At 42.3% G+C, this 17,112-nt stretch overlaps 1 protein-coding gene across 1 annotated transcript; it reads left to right on the top strand.

Annotated features, from left to right (window-relative positions):
* Positions 1 to 1,947: 1,947 nt before the first annotated feature.
* Positions 1,948 to 16,729, top strand: LOC117746095 (polypyrimidine tract-binding protein 2-like). The gene is made up of 17 exons (XM_034554935.1): positions 1,948 to 2,090; positions 4,235 to 4,256; positions 4,646 to 4,697; positions 5,145 to 5,308; positions 5,414 to 5,485; positions 5,592 to 5,663; positions 5,772 to 5,930; positions 6,493 to 6,603; positions 6,993 to 7,161; positions 7,951 to 8,028; positions 8,524 to 8,636; positions 11,165 to 11,198; positions 13,207 to 13,299; positions 13,438 to 13,554; positions 14,446 to 14,545; positions 14,650 to 14,727; positions 14,813 to 16,729. Exons 1-17 carry the CDS (start codon positions 2,083 to 2,085, stop codon positions 14,940 to 14,942), a joined length of 1,572 nt encoding a protein of 523 aa, XP_034410826.1. The 5' UTR covers positions 1,948 to 2,082; the 3' UTR covers positions 14,943 to 16,729.
* Positions 16,730 to 17,112: the final 383 nt, after the last annotated feature.

The following is a 17,112-nucleotide window of genomic DNA, read 5'->3' as shown; positions in this document are numbered from 1 at the left end:
TTTACATGTCAATAACATGTGCATTTATACATATATTAATATATGTATATATATATTCAATTCAGTTTATTTTGTATAGCCCAATATTACAAATTTGCCTCAGAGGACTTTACAATCTGTACACGTACGACATCCCTGACCTTTGACCTCACATCGGATCAGGAAAAACTCCCCAAAAATAACCTGACAGGGAAAAAAGTGAAGAAACCTTCAGGAGAGCAACAGAGGAGGATCCCTCTCCCCGGATGGACAGATGAATAGATGTCATGTGACCAGATGAACAGAGTTACAGAGTTACATAAACACATTATATGAATATGACAATGTATGAATGGAACTCCAATCCATGAAACAGAAGGAAGTAGAGAGGAGGGGGGGCGGGGCATCAGCAGGGCCAACACGGGAGGCCGGCTCACCAGCATCAGACACCTCCAGGTCCAATGGACCCTATGAGACGTGAAGTCACAACGACTCCGGGGAGGAAGCAGAGTTAATAAGGTGCAATGGAGAGATGTAAATTCATCCATAAGGAGAGAGAGAAGAGAAGATAGGTGCTCAGTGTATCCTAAAACATCCCCCAGCAGCCTATAAGCCTATAGCAGCATATCAAGGGGCTGGACCAGGGCAAACCTGATTCAGCCCTAACTATAAGCACTATTAAAGAGGAAAGTCTTAAGTCTATTCTTGAATGAGGTGACTGTGTCTGCCTCCCGGACTGAAAGTGGAAGCTGGTTCCATAAAAGAGGAGCTTGATAACTGAAGGCTCTGGCTCCCATCCTACTTTTTAGGACTCTAGGAACCACAAGTAGCCCCGCATTTAGTGATCAGCTCTCTAGTGGGGCAATATGGTACTACAAGCTCCTTAAGATATGATGGTGCATCACCAATCAAGGCTTTGTAGGTGAGGAGAAGAATTTTAAATGTGATTCTTGATTTTACAGGGAGCCAGTGCAGAGCAGCTAATACAGGAGTAATGTGATCTCTTTTCTTAGTTTTTGTAAGTACACGAGCTGCAGCATTCTGGATCAACTGGAGGGATTTAAGAGACTTATTAGAGCAGCCTGATAATAAGGAGTTGCAGTAATCTAGTCTGGAAGTAACAAACGTGAACCAGCTTTTCTGCATCTTTTTGGGACAAGATGTGCCTGATTTTTGAAATGTTACGTAGATGAAAAAATGCAGTCCTTGAGATTTGCTTAACGTGGAGTTAAAGGACAAGTCTGGGTCAAAGATAACTAGAGATTCTTTACAGTGGTGTTGGATGCCAGGGCAATGCCATCTACAGAAACCACATCACCAGATAATTGATCTCTGAGGTGTTCAGGGCCAGTAAAATAACTTCAGTTTTGTCTGAGTTTAACATCAGGAAGTTGCAGGTCATCCATGTTTTTATGTCTTTAAGACATTCTTGAATTTTAGCGAGCTGGTTGGTCTCCTCTGGTTTATATATATATGTATATGTACAAATATATGTATATATATATACATATACGTGTATATATATATATGTATATATATGTACATATATATGTATCTATACATATATATATATATATGTATATACATATATGTATATACATATATATTTACGTATATATATGTATATACAAATATACATATATGTATATATATACGTGTATATGTATATACATATGTATATATATATATATATATATGTGTATATATACGTATATATATATATATATATATATATATATATATATATATATATATACATATACGTGTATATGTATATATATGTGCGTGCGTGTATTATATTACACATTACATCATTAAATGCTGGGCACCCCTCTTGGATAGGAAACTTTGTATGAGCGAGACGTATTTATTGTTTTTCTTTCATTTCGCTATAGACGCTATAAATAAAGTATGGCGCACGCTGCCTTATTTCAACAGTCGGTCGCCCTCCAGAGCAGAAGGTGGCGCTAAGGCACCTCATGTTACTGGTGGTTGCCAAAAGCCGTTAAACGACAAGAAGAAGAAGAACGCCCATTTTGCTCCCACTGTCAAGGCATCGGATTGTACTGAATATCAACAGACGGAAGAGGACAAAGAGCTGCAATGGACGGGTAAATGAGTCAATGTTACATCTACTGCTTCTAGTTAGTCTGCCCCTGCTGTGCACGTGACATGGCCAGAATGAACCCCGTGCTTTGAATGTCATACATGCTAACGGTTAGCTCAGCCGCGAGCCTGTATACTGTACATGTACCGTAGAACATGATGCTAGCTAAACATCGGCACCAGTTCCCCACTAAGACTGGTTCCGGTCCAGCCCGGTCTCGCCAGTAGGGAAGCCCACACTGACGGTAGAACATGATGCTAGCTAAACATCGGCACCAGTTCCCCACTAAGACTGGTTCCGGTCCAGCCCGGTCGGTCTCGCCAGTAGGGAAGCCCACACTGACGGTAGAACATGATGCTAGCTAAACATCGGCACCAGTTCCCCACTAAGACTGGTTCCGGTCCAGCCCGGTCTCGCCAGTAGGGAAGCCCACACTGACGGTAGAACATGATGCTAGCTAAACATCGGCACCAGTTCCCCACTAAGACTGGTTCCGGTCCAGCCCGGTCTCGCCAGTAGGGAAGCCCACACTGACGGTAGAACATGATGCTAGCTAAACATCGGCACCAGTTCCCCACTAAGACTGGTTCCGGTCCAGCCCGGTCGGTCTCGCCAGTAGGGAAGCCCACACTGACGGTAGAACATGATGCTAGCTAAACATCGGCACCAGTTCCCCACTAAGACTGGTTCCGGTCCAGCCCGGTCTCGCCAGTAGGGAAGCCCACACTGACGGTAGAACATGATGCTAGTTAAACATCGGCACCAGTTCCCCACTAAGACTGGTTCCGGTCCAGCCCGGTCTCGCCAGTAGGGAAGCCCACACTGACGGTAGAACATGATGCTAGCTAAACATCGGCACCAGTTCCCCACTAAGACTGGTTCCGGTCCAGCGCGGTCTCGCCAGTAGGGAAGCCCACACTGACGGTAGAACATGATGCTAGCTAAACATCGGCACCAGTTCCCCACTAAGACTGGTTCCGGTCCAGCCCGGTCGGTCTCGCCAGTAGGGAAGCCCACACTGACGGTAGAACATGATGCTAGCTAAACATCGGCACCAGTTCCCCACTAAGACTGGTTCCGGTCCAGCCCGGTCTCGCCAGTAGGGAAGCCCACACTGACGGTAGAACATGATGCTAGCTAAACATCGGCACCAGTTCCCCACTAAGACTGGTTCCGGTCCAGCGCGGTCTCGCCAGTAGGGAAGCCCACACTGACGGTAGAACATGATGCTAGCTAAACATCGGCACCAGTTCCCCACTAAGACTGGTTCCGGTCCAGCGCGGTCTCGCCAGTAGGGAAGCCCACACTGACGGTAGAACATGGGTCTTCTGACAGCGAGCTTTAGATTAATGTAACCGGGTAACAGTGAAAACGTGTGTGTTAAATGTCGACACACGGTTCGCGTTAGTGTAACGAGGTATGAGCCCCGTGTGTCGTATCCGTCGTGGTCAGTCGGGTCCTTTGTCTGCAGCTGGTGGTCGCTCCACGTGACCTCCAGCGGCTTATTGTATACAACGATCGTCAATATGAGCGTGAACATAACTAACATATTGGCAGAAAAAACGTGTACATTGTAAAACATGATGATGTGATTCAAAGTGGAAAGGGTTATTTATGTTGTCATATACATAAATTCTTACATGTGCGTGGCGAAACCTCACATATCTAAGATGAACATAGTGATATTATGGAACTCCTCCCGAGTATTTTCGGTGTGTTTGAAGCCGCTTGTGGTCTTCATGGTGGTCTTTGTGATCAACAGTATGTGTGTGCATGCGTGACAGGGTTGTGTGCCAGTTTATTAGTTGTCCGCATACAATGATGCCAAAGCGGGTTAAAATACCCAACATCGGTGTGTGGAACTTGAACATTGAACCTATGAAACCGTTCATTGGCTGCATAAGCTTCTCTATAAAGTACATTAAGAACTCTGAGGTTTTAAAACAACAATAACATTTAAATGATTTCTCTTCTAACTTTGTGAAACTGTTAATCACTGAAAAGAGACATGCTACAACACTTTCATCCAGGATAACAGCACCAGTCACCCCTTTACTTTCCGATTCAAAGGTTGCGTTTCCATGATAATTTCAAGTAACGTTATTTGCTGTTTTTTTCTCCATCCCGCTGCATTCTCTACGTCGACAGTGATGTTGCAGTTGGTGTGAAGGCAAGCAGATCTACTTTTTACTATCGAACACATTTGCATTTACTATGTCGACATGATTTTGAGATGTTTAGTATAGGAAGGGTGAATAGATGTAATACTCTTTTTAGTTGGCTAATAAAAGGTATTGCATCTATTCAAGATAATATACTATAAAGAGTTTGGTTATCCTTTGTGTTTCAATGACAGATGGTGTAATTTCATGCAGATAAAAGTAAAGCCAAGTAAAGTAATTTTGTAATATGTATTTTGTTCAGTAGGCCAGACAGAGATTTTACTCCATGTTTGATGTATGTTTAGTATTTTGTCACTGCCTATAATGGTAATGTTTTTGGAATTTGTCAGAAGTTGGGATGTAAATGAAAGTAAAATGTCTATTATTTATCTTTCAGAGAGGCTCAGATGAGCTCAACATGTACAGTAGCAGCCCCACCCCTTTGACCGGTAAGCATGGTCAGAAATAGTCTGGCATGGTGAAAAATAGTGCTTTTATTTTAGTAGAAAGCACATATATTGTATGACGAATTTAGTTTTTAGGAAAGACAATTTTAAACATATTTTAATATAATATAATCACATTTTTTGTTCTGTCTGGAAAAAAAATGAATTTACTTATAGACAATTGTGTAGTCAAGGAAATATTTGGCCTTCACAGCAGACATTTTGAGTGGTCATAGAAGTAAAAGCATGTTTAACTAATAACATTAGTGATGGCTCCCAGTAAGCCGTGGAAGCAGGGCCCTGGTATTGTGAGGTGAAGCAGCTAAATGGAGCTTAGTCATCATCCCTTTTAGTATTTATACTTGTGCTGTGCTCTGACTTCAGCTTTAATTCTAGAGTCATGGTGCCATTTGATAATTAGTCTTTTGTGTTATCTGCGTTCATGTTCAGCAAACGGCAGTGACAGTAAGAAACAGCGACTGGAAGAATCCCCTCCCTCCAGAGTTCTCCACATCAGGAAACTTCCCAATGAAGTGTCAGAGACTGAAGTCATTGCCTTGGGGCTGCCCTTTGGAAAGGTCACCAATATACTGATGTTGAAGGGGAAAAACCAGGTAAACAAGCACAGTCTTTCCCAAACAGGGTAAGGACAGTGATGCATTGTCCTGGAGGGGATTTAGTTATTCTGTGAAAGCTGAATATTGCTGTGTTTTTTTCAGGCGTTCCTGGAGTTGGGCACAGAAGAAGCAGCCATTACTATGGTGAACTACTACACAGCTGTCACGCCCCAGGTCTGAAGTACATCAGTGTGCATTCCTGTTGCACGTTATTAATAATTTCTCTTCTTGTTGTAAGTGCTACTAGCTGAACTGTGTATTCCTCGGCTCTTCTATTTAGGTCAGAAACACTCCGGTCTTCATCCAGTACTCCAACCATAAGGAACTGAAAACGGACTCTGCTCTGAACCAGGTACACTCATAGATGTACACCAAACGCATCCTTCAACCGAAGCAGGGTTAGACTGATGTAGGACTCGATGCCTTCCCATTCATTATGTATCTCTTCCTCGCCCCCCAGAGGGCCCAGGCAGTGTTGCAGGCGGTGTCAGCAGTTCAGGATGGAAGCTCCCCATCCTCTGACCCTGGAGTGTTGGACCTAGCTCCACCCCCCAGCCCTGTCCTGCGAATTATCATCGACAACATGTTTTATCCCGTGACACTGGACGTTCTACAACAGGTAAAACCCAAACAGGTTGTTTAGATCCACCATTCAGATTGGTACACACAGTCCCTTAGTCAAGTTTGTATTCCCCTTAATGTTTGGACCTTCTTGGTCTAAAAGACAAGCAAAATAGCATCTTTAAAGAAAAATTTGATAATAAATCTACTTTAGCATGAGGCCTTTCAAAAGTGCATACTGGATGACTTGTGATAATGATTGTGTGTCTGCTAGGGCTGTACCAAAAGTCAACGTTTTAATTTATCTTTTACATTCAAAGGTTCTATTGAGGTGAATTGAATGATGCTTTGAAGGTCTGTCGTTATATTTTAGGATTGCGTCACCCTAGAAAAGGGAGAGAAATCGATTTTATTTTCTTATTAAGACTAAATGCCAATAAATATGGATTGAAGCAGAATACTTCATTAGATGATATATCTTGTGGATAGTGGAAATGATTACATCAGTCTTTACTTTACAGCCCTAGTGTCTGCATAGAAATTCAGTTTGTTGAACTGTTATTTGAATAGAGCACAATCATGTTTCTAGTTATTCTCTATTAATTTGTTGATTCTTCCAGATCTTCAGTAAGTTCGGGACCGTCATGAAGATAATAACCTTCACCAAGAACAACCAGTTTCAGGCTCTTCTGCAGTTCAGCGACCCCGTCAATGCACAGCAAGCTAAACTGGTAGGATCACACAACGTCATATCAGCAACCACATTGTCGTTTCTATATTCAAATCTAATGTCTAAATGACAAATTTAGATTTGAATCATGTTTTTAAAAAAAAAAATGTATTATGTGTTTTGATGGACTTATGGCCACTCTTAGTGCATGTCCAGTATTGGTGCGACAATCGTATGTAAAATGATTCACATTCATTCTGCCTGTTAGTGCCTAACAACATTTAAATCACATCTAACCTTTGAGCCTTTTTAACATTCTTGGCATTAGAGCTGGACCAATATATCAGCCTGGCTGATTCATGACCGTAAAATGGCCCTCCTTAGTATGAATCTTTGATTATTTAAACATTATTATGACTCTTCCTCCCTCTTCCACTACCGCTGCTCCAGTCTTTGGACGGACAGAACATCTATAATTCATGCTGCACTCTGCGGATCGACTTCAGTAAGCTGGTCAACCTCAACGTCAAATACAACAACGACAAGAGTCGAGATTACACCAGACCCGACCTTCCTACCGGAGACGGGGAGTCGGTCAACAAGGATCATTCTTTATTGGGTAAATACACCACATCTATTTAAATCTCTTTCCAGGGTTTCCATAATGTTTAACTAGATTTGATTGTATTATTTAGTCCTCTGCCAAGGGTCAGTTTTTATCGTTCCCTTAGTCAGACACCTGTATACTACGCGTGTTACGGGAGGATCCCATTAGAGGGCACACCAGAGAACTCGGACCGTATAGAACCTCCCTTGTTAACATTAAGCTATGAAACATTACGATTGAGCTTTACTTTGTTGATAGATCTGTGCACGGACGTAACTGTCTCAGACTTGTTTCCATTAAATCTTTTGCAGGTTTGCACGTCGACCTCTAAAACGGTACTGCTCTGTCGCTCACTATTTTGACAAGCATATTGTTCATATGCGGGTAATTGTGGCCATAGTCTATTAACCTGTCTTCAAAACTCTGCCATTGTGATGCTGCTGCCGTGCCTACTGACCCTGTCACATCACCTGTTAATTTCTGAGAGACGTGCACAGACGACGCACCAAGCGGACGCAGGATATCCATGGCAGCCGCCATTCACACCCAAACGCGTAGTTAAAAGCAAGTGTAACTCCAGCTTTGTATTCACCGTTGTTGACAAAAGTTTCTGCACACCACCGTGCTTTTCCCCTGCTGGGCTCAACACTTCAGAAGAAGTACTGGGGGACGTCATCCACCAGTATCCATGGTGACAGACGCCTCCCTCTGAAGATCGCATAGTGGTGTATGAGTCCTACATTTTACTGACTGTATTCTTGTGATAATTGTGTTATAAATCCAGTTGTCGTTGTCTTGTAGGTACCCCATCTGGAGCGCTAGCTTCCTACTCTAGTGGAGGAGGGTACTCATCTTCTCTCTCCCTCTCGCAGGGTGGAGGTACCAATCTTTCTTTTGTTCTTTTCCCAACTGTTTTGCACTGTATCTCTGCTGTCATGCTACTGTCCTGTCTCGGGTCATGGTTGTCTAAATGTGCTTGGGCTGGAAAGTAGGTTTTCATCTCAATGACTTCAGGTTGGTTGATGTTGGAGCGCAACGAATGGATGAGGCCAAAACTGGCTTTAGAGTTGATTAGCTGGAATTCAACCTTTTCCAAGTGGCTTGGTACAATGCAAGAAGGAAAATATGTAATGTAGAAACATTACATATTTTCCTGCTTGTCTTTCAGAAGTCATTAGACGTGTGTGTGTGTGTGTGTGTGTGTGTGCATTGTATTTCTAGTGACAATATCTCTGTCATTTAGAAAGAAAATCTTAAATCCTATTTGAGAAAAAAAAAATCCTAATCCTATTTTTCATTCATTGCAGTTAACATTAACAAGCGTGTTATGGTTTGAAGCATGACTCTGACCTGTTGTCTCGTTGTCCCCAACAGGAGCCATCAGTCCTCTGAGTGCTGCAGCAGCGGCGGCAGCAGCCGCTGGCCGCGTTGCTCTGTCCGGGTCCGGAGTGTCAGGAGTCCTGTTGGCCTCCAACCTCAATGAAGAGGTACACTAGCCATACACAGAACTGTGAATGAGTATTGGTCTCTGCTCTAAGTCACTCATTTCATTTCCTGTTTAACAGACGCCACTGGATGGTCTTCTGGACTTGATCATAGCGTGTGTTGCTGTGTGGTTGTTTGTGTGCTAAGCCCACTTTACAGCGTCATTGGTGTTCTGCCTAGATTTGGGATATGGTCTTGCGTTCATGAAGCACCTTTTTTCTCGTCCTCCGACCGCTCAAACCGTAGAGTACCACATGTCAACATTTACCCAGTCGCACATTCATGGCATTAATGGCAAGTTTGCTTTGCAAAAGGTGCCCTCTACTCTTTAGGATCGAATCAAAATGCTCGTGCACACAGACCCACACCAATGGTACATCCTTCAAGGGCAATGTGGGTTCCCAGTGTCTTTCCCAAGGACACATCGGCAGGCAGACTGGAAGAGCCGGGGATTGAATTGCACTCTTTGAGCCACATATAATCTGTGTAGTGTAATTACTATGGATTCATAGGGCTTCCGTGGGGCATAAATGGTTCCAGGGGTCAAATATGTTGGGTCTTAATTACTCACAGGTGTGTTTTGGGCATAGCACGAATTAAACCAATCAGTGTCAACTTCCATTCCTGTAAAAAGAACAGGTGCTCGTGCATGAGTTTTTTCTGCTTGTGCACAAAGTGCTGACGATCTACTGGAGCAGCGGACCCTGTCCCGCCAAAGACCCCACTTGACTGCAAATGCACAGATAACCCATTTTACTTGAGCAGAGCGTGTGCGTGCCCCTGCCATGCAGTGTAACACATCCTTTTTAAATGGCAGGAAAGTAGTCCGCTATTGACTTTAGATCCAGGTTTTTGTGGGACGGTGGTGCCTCAAGGTGGCAATGCGCAAACATTGTGCCAGGGCGTGTGAAAATGACATGTTTCTGCATATTATTCTCCTTTTTAAGGTGTATACACACATCCTATTGGAACTTGGCAATCACTAGAAGTTGCCTTATCGTAAATTGAATATCCAAAATTCTGACATGGTTTACTTACCAACAAATTAATTTCATCATCCCGTGTTCTGGTGTATGTGTATTCTCTAGATTGATTTTGGTTCTTCATGGACTGTTACAGGTGCTAACTTTAATGTCACCTTCTATATGTCTGCGCACATTACGTCTTTATATCCGACCTGAACACCAACGTACTTGTATTATCTTAGATTTCTGTTTCGTTTTGCAATTTTCTGTTTATTGTCTAACTCTGAATGTGCACTTACTCTTTAATCTGTATCTTTATACATACAGTATCTGTTTCTGTGTGTTCCATCTCTCTGTCAGAGTCCTCCTCCCTCTCTCTCTCTTGAGACTCCATCGTGGAGTGATGGTTTTTGCACTTCTGGACCAGTTTTCTTTATTAGAGGTTTAATGAGGAACAATGGCCATTTTAAATGTGTGTGTGTGTGTGTGTGTATATATATAAAATAATAGACTCAAAAACTATTTGGTAGTGATGGATTATATGATATGTGGCAATGATCTTAGAATTGCTTCAAGTTGAAGAATCACAAACTGAAACATGTCTTAGTCACAGACTCTGTTAACGCAGTAAACCGAGCGTCCCATTCAAAGGAAGGCGATGCCATGACGACACAGGTCTCCTGCTGAATCAAAAGAAATATGTTCTTGTTCCATTATTTAGTAGTGAGATTTGTACGTTGTATTTGAGGATTTCGACCTTGAAAACTATCGTACTGTAATGAATGTTTTTATATAGAGTTCCTCGACACGCGTCTCTCAGTCTGACCAGCCTGTCCTAGTCAGCAGTCCTTCTGGCACCTGTAACCTCGTGGGATCTGGTTGGCCATCTGCTTCATGGCTCTGCCCCCCTTTGGTTTGATACCTCCTGCCAATCACCTTCATGCTCTTATTTATTTCATGCTTTATTCATTATTCATTATTTTCTACCTTCCTCCCATCCGTTCTTTTCCTCACTGATGAACGCATCCAGCAGGGAATGTGGGTGTGATAACAGAACTGGAAGAAGTGTGTGTGTGTGTGGTGTGGTGTGTGTGTGTTGTGTTTGGATTCAAACCAGCAATCATTCAGACTCCGTTGATGTTCCACTGATGCTCTGTTTACTGACCTCTGCTTTGGTTTTTGTCCTCCTCTCCTCCTTTCTCCCTTCCTGCCTCCTATCTTCCCCTCCTCTGCTCCTCCCTTCCATGTTTATTTTCTCTCCATTGGGCAACACACCCTTTAATGTTGTACACTCCCCTTAAACTCTGCCCTCTCATGTACGTTTACCCACTTTTTGTTTCACCCCTTTTCCTTGACCCGACTTTGGGTTTTGCCCTTTTGCCCCCTTTTCCCAACCCCCCGTCCGCTACCCTACCATGCCCTTCATCTTTGCTCCACCCCTCATCACCATGGAAACCACCACCTCCCCCCTCGTCCAACGCTGGGCGGTCTGATCTGTACCTTCGTCTCTCCTCTCTGCTCCTCCTCTTCCTGTCCTCTGCTCTGCGGTGTCTCTCTCTCTAAAGATGGTCACGCCTCAAAGTATCTTTACCCTCTTCGGTATGTTCAACCTCTACTATTCTATCTGTATATCTCTCTCTGTTAATCCAATTTTGTTCACTTTCTTCAGTGATGTCGTGGACAAGCTATTCCTCTGTATCTTTCTGCATCTATAAGCCTCCCTCTTGTATTGTACACGACAGAGTAAAGACATCTTCTTCTGTCTCTGTTGAATGAAAAGTGAGTCTGGGATTGTCTGTTTGGTCAGCTTATCTCTGAACTGATGAAAACAAAGACACCAAAATCATTCATGGGATTTGTGCTCCGATGAAAATGTGACATGAAACCTCTAAGTCTATGCTGATTATTATTATTTCTGTTTTTTAAACAACACTGAGGTTTGTGACTGCCAAGCCAGCACCTCCTGCAGCTGCTTCACAATAATGACTGCAAATATAACAATACTGAAAACATTTTGAATGTGAAACAGCTGCAGTTTGCAGCAACAATTATTAGCACAGCATGATGCGTCATTAATCTGTCAGAAGGGAAGGAATAGGGTTGTGTTCCTTAAGGGAACCAGTTGCCATTTAACCCTAAATCCCGCCCCCTGCTGCTACTCCATCAAGCTGTCAGAGCTAGCATGTCACTAACTGCACGCCCTGAATAAATATCACTGCAGAGAGAAGGGTGTACAATGTGTGTCAAACTGATTCAACAGGTTCAAAAGATAAAGCTAGAAGCTGAAGCTGCAGATCAGAGTGAAAGTGAACCACCTCATCACCTGCTGATGGAGACTGAAGACAATGAAACTAAGGAACAACTCTGTTCCTCTTTATTCAACGCTACAATCATTCAAAGCAGAAGCAGCATATGTTTACATTCAGTAGTAGTAATGCTACATAATGATATGCTAACGTGCTCTGCTAATGTTAGCACCACAGGTTTTTACTTAGAAACGTAACATTTCAGGTACGTCTCAAGTATCACGCAACATGACGAGCTCCAAATCTACTAAACCAGCCTGAAGATGAAGAAACTCTGGAACCACTGGAGTCTTTGGCGTTTGTCAGACCCTGGGAAAAGCTGGCTGTAGCTACACCATGATTGGCCAGTCTGCATTTGAGGGCGGGACTTAGCGATGAGTCAATTGGCATATACCCAAATTGCTAATAGCAAAAAAAAAACACGTATTTCTCATTGCGATCTTATTTTGTATTGGCAAAAATGTAATCCTGGCATTTAATTCCATAAGTAACTGCTCGGCCTAAGGTGCTAGAAGAAAATACCGCCCTCTGAGTGGACTCTAGTGCAGTCATTTATTCACTATTCTCCAGACTAAAATTGTCCAATTTACCAGGGACGCATGGATTATTGCAGTGTTTATGTTCTCACCACTTTATTGCTTAAGTTGGTCATGGCAGTCCAGTGAACTCACTCCTCCTAGTGCGTAAAACATATCTGTCTTATTGCCTTTTTTCTCCAGAATTTGGGTCAATCAAGTGCAGTCATAGTTCACTTTTTCATCGGTCATGTTAGACTGTCTACCAGCCCAGCAATATTCCAATATTTTGTCCTCACACTTATTGATCCAGTTTTAGCAGAGCTCCACAGATATTTATAATGATCTGCATAAAAGGCCTCAAAATAACTTTTTCAGGTCTTCTTTCTGCATTTACTGCACATGTTTCACCAGAAAACATATTATTTGTAAGGTTAGTGCATGTGTTCATTTAGAGTATTATATTTAGAATCGCCAATCTTCAAGCTGGATTTCTGAATCACCGCTCAGCCAGATGCCACTCAGTTACACAGATGGGTTTGATTGAGTTTCTAGTGGAAGTCAAATGGGAAGATTCCATCTTTTCTTTTCATTTGTCTTTCTTGCACTAACTTTATTCCTTCCATCCTTCACACCTCTCCTCTTTTTTTATTTTTTTTTTCGTCGGCTCCATCTTTCCTGCTCTGTCTCTTCTGTCCTCCTCATCATCTTCTGCTCCACCATGCTCTCTCTTGCTCTCTCTTTCCCTCTCTTGGTCTGCCTCTCTCGCTCTCTCCCTACCTTCAGGAGTCTATGGTGATGTCCAGAGGGTGAAGATCCTCTACAACAAGAAGGACAGTGCTCTGATACAGCTGTCCGATGGCAACCAGGCTCAGCTGGGTGAGTTTTTACAGTAGCAATATCAGTCACTATCGGACTGCAAAATAGGATTAATCAAAAACATATAGTTATATTGATTGATGTATCAGGAAACGTCTTTTAGACTCCTGACATATTTCTATCTTTCCTCACCCGTAGCGATGAGCCACTTGAATGGCCAAAAGGTGTTTGGTAAAGTGATGCGAGTGACTCTGTCCAAGCATCAAACCGTGGCCTTGCCCAGAGAAGGATTGGATGACCAACTGCTCACTAAAGGTAAGAGTTGTTCTGCACCCTGGAAGGGAGCTTGTTAGTGTCTTAGCAAGTTGCTTATTATGCATTAGGTGGTCATGATGCCCGTTTATTTGTTCAGTCTGAAAGTTAGTGTCAACGGCCAGATCAGACATTCACAGGTCCACGGCAAGTGTAGTAATGTATAATAGTTCTATCTTTGTGAGGACATTTTCAGTTTTTAAAAAATAAGTCGCGACCCTCAAGCAGCCCTTTTTTTAAAAGAGCTGTTATGCGGTTAAGATTGATTGATCCTCACAAGTATACAAGAACAAATGTGTTTGTGTATATGCATTAGTAATCATATCTTTGAGAGGACTAGTTTCAGATGTACACTAGAAGAGTGAAGTCATTTGACTTTGCTTGTGTAAATATATGTCTTAGCCATTTGAAAAGGCCAGTTTGAGGGTTATCCGTCAGACTTTATTTCTGGGACCCGGTGCAGCCAGCAGATGTCTGGGCCAAGTCTTCCTTTTCCGTGGGTTGCTCGATGTTTACAGCCTCTTGAGTTCTGAGACAAAATCCTCATCAGACCATAACCAGGCCATCAGACGAGGTTTTTCTTACTGCAGCATCATTTTATTTGTTTAACCTGTCTGTTACACAGGCAGAGTTCTAATAATAATATTGTATTTCAATATTTTTTTTAAGTTTTTGTTACATTAAAGAATTTGCACCAACGTTTTTTTGTCAATGACCTTTGGTGTGTGTGTATGTATGTATGTATGTATATATATGTATATTTATATGTATATATGTATATGTATAAATATATGTGTATATATGTATATGTATAAATATATGTATGTATATTTATTTATATATATATATATATATATATGTAATATTTATTTATATTATTATTTTGTTGGACAGATTTTTCTGGCTCACCACTCCATCGCTTTAAGAAGCCGGGATCCAAAAACTTCCAGAACATCTTCCCTCCCTCTTCAACACTTCACCTCTCCAACGTCCGGTAACCACTACACATATTAGTGGAATCAGTCGGGCACAGAGTTGAATCAATGTAGCGCTGCCTTTGGCTTTAAGACATTTAATGGCTTCTCTTTGGATGTCCAGGGATGCAGTCGGAGAGGATGACCTACGTCTGCTGTTCTCCAACGGTGGAGGAACCGTCAAGGCCTTCAAGTTCTTCCAGTAAGAAGCCCCTTTATTCAGGACACTGCAAATCTGATCTAAGGAACTCCCCTCGTATTGAACTGCTTGCCTCTTTCCTCACCAGGGACCGTAAGATGGCCCTGATCCAGATGACGTCGGTAGAGGAGGCCATCCAGACTCTGATGGAGCTTCACAACTACGACATGGGAGGGAATCACCACCTGAAAGTTTCCTTTTCAAAGTCTACCATCTGACCCCCACGCCTGACTCCTAAACCTTAAGATCTATGACGAGTGAGGAAGTCACCACCATTTGTCGTCTCTTCAGCGTTTTACGTTAAACCTCCGCTGCGCTTTTTCCGATCCTTTTAATTTAGCCGATATTTTATCAGTGAAATGTGCTTCGGTATCCAAAGCTTCAAACTCAACGTAACACATTAGAAACGTTAAAGTATTTCAGTTAAAATATTGAGAGAAATCCAAAATCCGCAAAGCAAATCTTCTTGACCAGTAGAAGCAGCACAAACATCACACTTTGGCCATCTTAAAGGGCAACTAAACACCAGCTGAACTTCTTTTTCTTTGTTCTCCTGTGACATCACTGTTGGATGGGTGTGGCTACAGATGAACACTGTTGACCAAAGCCTGCTGTCACTCTTTAAAGCGGCTGAGAAGTTTTTTTATTTAATCTTTTATTATTTGAAATAGCAGGGTTTCTTGTATTCCTCTATCCACCTGTCAATATGGTAGTAGTATCTATTTCCTGTTGAGGTTTGACTTCCTGTAATTAGTCATCCGTTTCCTTCTCTTTACATGCTTGAACCACCTACCGATCCTTTAGTGTTCCCATGAAAACAGCCGCTTCGATCCCCAAACCACCATCCGTTGTCTGTTGTGGTCGTAACTCCCAACGCAGCACCTCTTAGCGTGTGACCACTCTTTCCTTCTCCGGTCGGCGGCTCATCAGCTGCTGTTTTTCATTCTTAGTGTGCTGGTTCCCTCCAAATGTTCATTTGGGCACGTCCAAGCAACGAGCATGAGGGAGTAGAGTAGATGGGGTTGTAACTAAAAGTTGAAAGTTAAATGTAAATATGAGCAGTTTTACATTACCAGCACCCACTTTTATACTTTGTAGGCATGTCGGCGCCCCTAAAACACTAAAACAGCTTTCAGATCTACACAGAATCTCATGTAGTTTAAATATCAAATGGATCTACGTTTGAGGATTGCAGTACCCAGAAATCCTCAAAGGAAAGTAGAAGAAACCTCTTGTTGTGCAGCGTCGTGCAATTTCTAAATATCAAAAGGCATTTTTTTCTTAACTGGCACAATGTCATGCCGTTTCTCCCTCAGCTGATTCTACACAATCCGACTCAAAGCATCATCGTACCCCTTCTATGAGGATGCTTAAGGACAGTTGAATAGCTCGACATTTATTTTCCACTAGCATTGATATTAACCGTGAGGATCCAAAGCGTTCATCAAAGAATAGAGGTTTCTTTAAAGTTTGAATCTCATTCTTTTATAGACTATGATGTTAGTGTGTGTGCACACTCACGCACACACACACACACACACACATATCAAAACGTACACAGGATGCATGCAAATGCTGTCTGTTTGGACAAAGTTTCATGTGATTCTGGTCTTGGGCTCTGATTTTGGCAGCAGGCCTGTTGGGACTAAAGTACATGTGCCTTTAGTCTGATTTGATCTGTTGTGTCTTGAAGCAGATTATTTTACTGGTAAAGTCTGGTGATCTTGTGTCGTGAACCTGTAGAAACCGATTCTTTAGTTAATTATCTTTCGATGGAAGTGGACCTCGTCTAACATGAGCTCTTTCATCTAGCAGACATCCACAGGAAGCTGGCTCACTGGTTCAGCTGAGGTCTTCTTCAAAGTGTTTATTTTGTGTTTTATCACTCGTCTCCGGTTCTTGACTTCCAGTTTTTCTTTTCAGGAGATTGTTGTACATTTTCTGATTTTAAGTATGTTTTCTTTTGTGGCAACATTTCCAGCCCAAATTAAACACGTGTTTTCTACCAACGAGCCCAAACGTATTTGTGTGTGTGTGTGTGTGTGTGTGTGTGTGTGTGTGTGTGTGTGTGTGTGTGTGGTCTCGGTTCAGGCCTCTACTCATCTGTATCTTACCCATCAATAAAAGTCCTCTCACTCAGTTTAGTTCTGTCTCTCTGCTCTCTTCTTTCTCTCAGCTTTTCCTCTTTTAGCTGCTCTGTCTACATTTCTGCTGAGACAGACAATCTTTGCCATGTTTTCTGAACCTTCACACAATCTGTGCTCAAACGACACCTTAAGTGTGTCAATCAACATGTGGAGATTGTATATGAAAACATTAAAGCAATACTCATATTTTTCTAAAACTGATCTTTTCGCTGAGCTTTTATCCATTTATTGTGAATGTATT

The sequence above is a fragment of the Cyclopterus lumpus genome, chromosome 17 (genome assembly GCF_009769545.1).
Source record: "Cyclopterus lumpus isolate fCycLum1 chromosome 17, fCycLum1.pri, whole genome shotgun sequence".
In the NCBI taxonomy this organism is placed as follows: domain Eukaryota; kingdom Metazoa; phylum Chordata; class Actinopteri; order Perciformes; family Cyclopteridae; genus Cyclopterus; species Cyclopterus lumpus.
Note: the sequence above shows the minus strand (reverse complement) of the source record. Positions and strands in the feature narration are given on the sequence as shown.

What these genes read in the sequence shown, in the direction of transcription:
- LOC117746095 (XM_034554935.1), top strand. An exon ending in TGTTGAAGGGGAAAAACCAG is followed by an intron (nt 5,309 to 5,413) that starts GTAAACAAGCAC and finishes TGTTTTTTTCAG; the next exon opens with GCGTTCCTGGAGTTGGGCAC. An exon ending in CCTCCAACCTCAATGAAGAG is followed by an intron (nt 8,637 to 11,164) that starts GTACACTAGCCA and finishes CTCTCTCTAAAG; the next exon opens with ATGGTCACGCCTCAAAGTAT.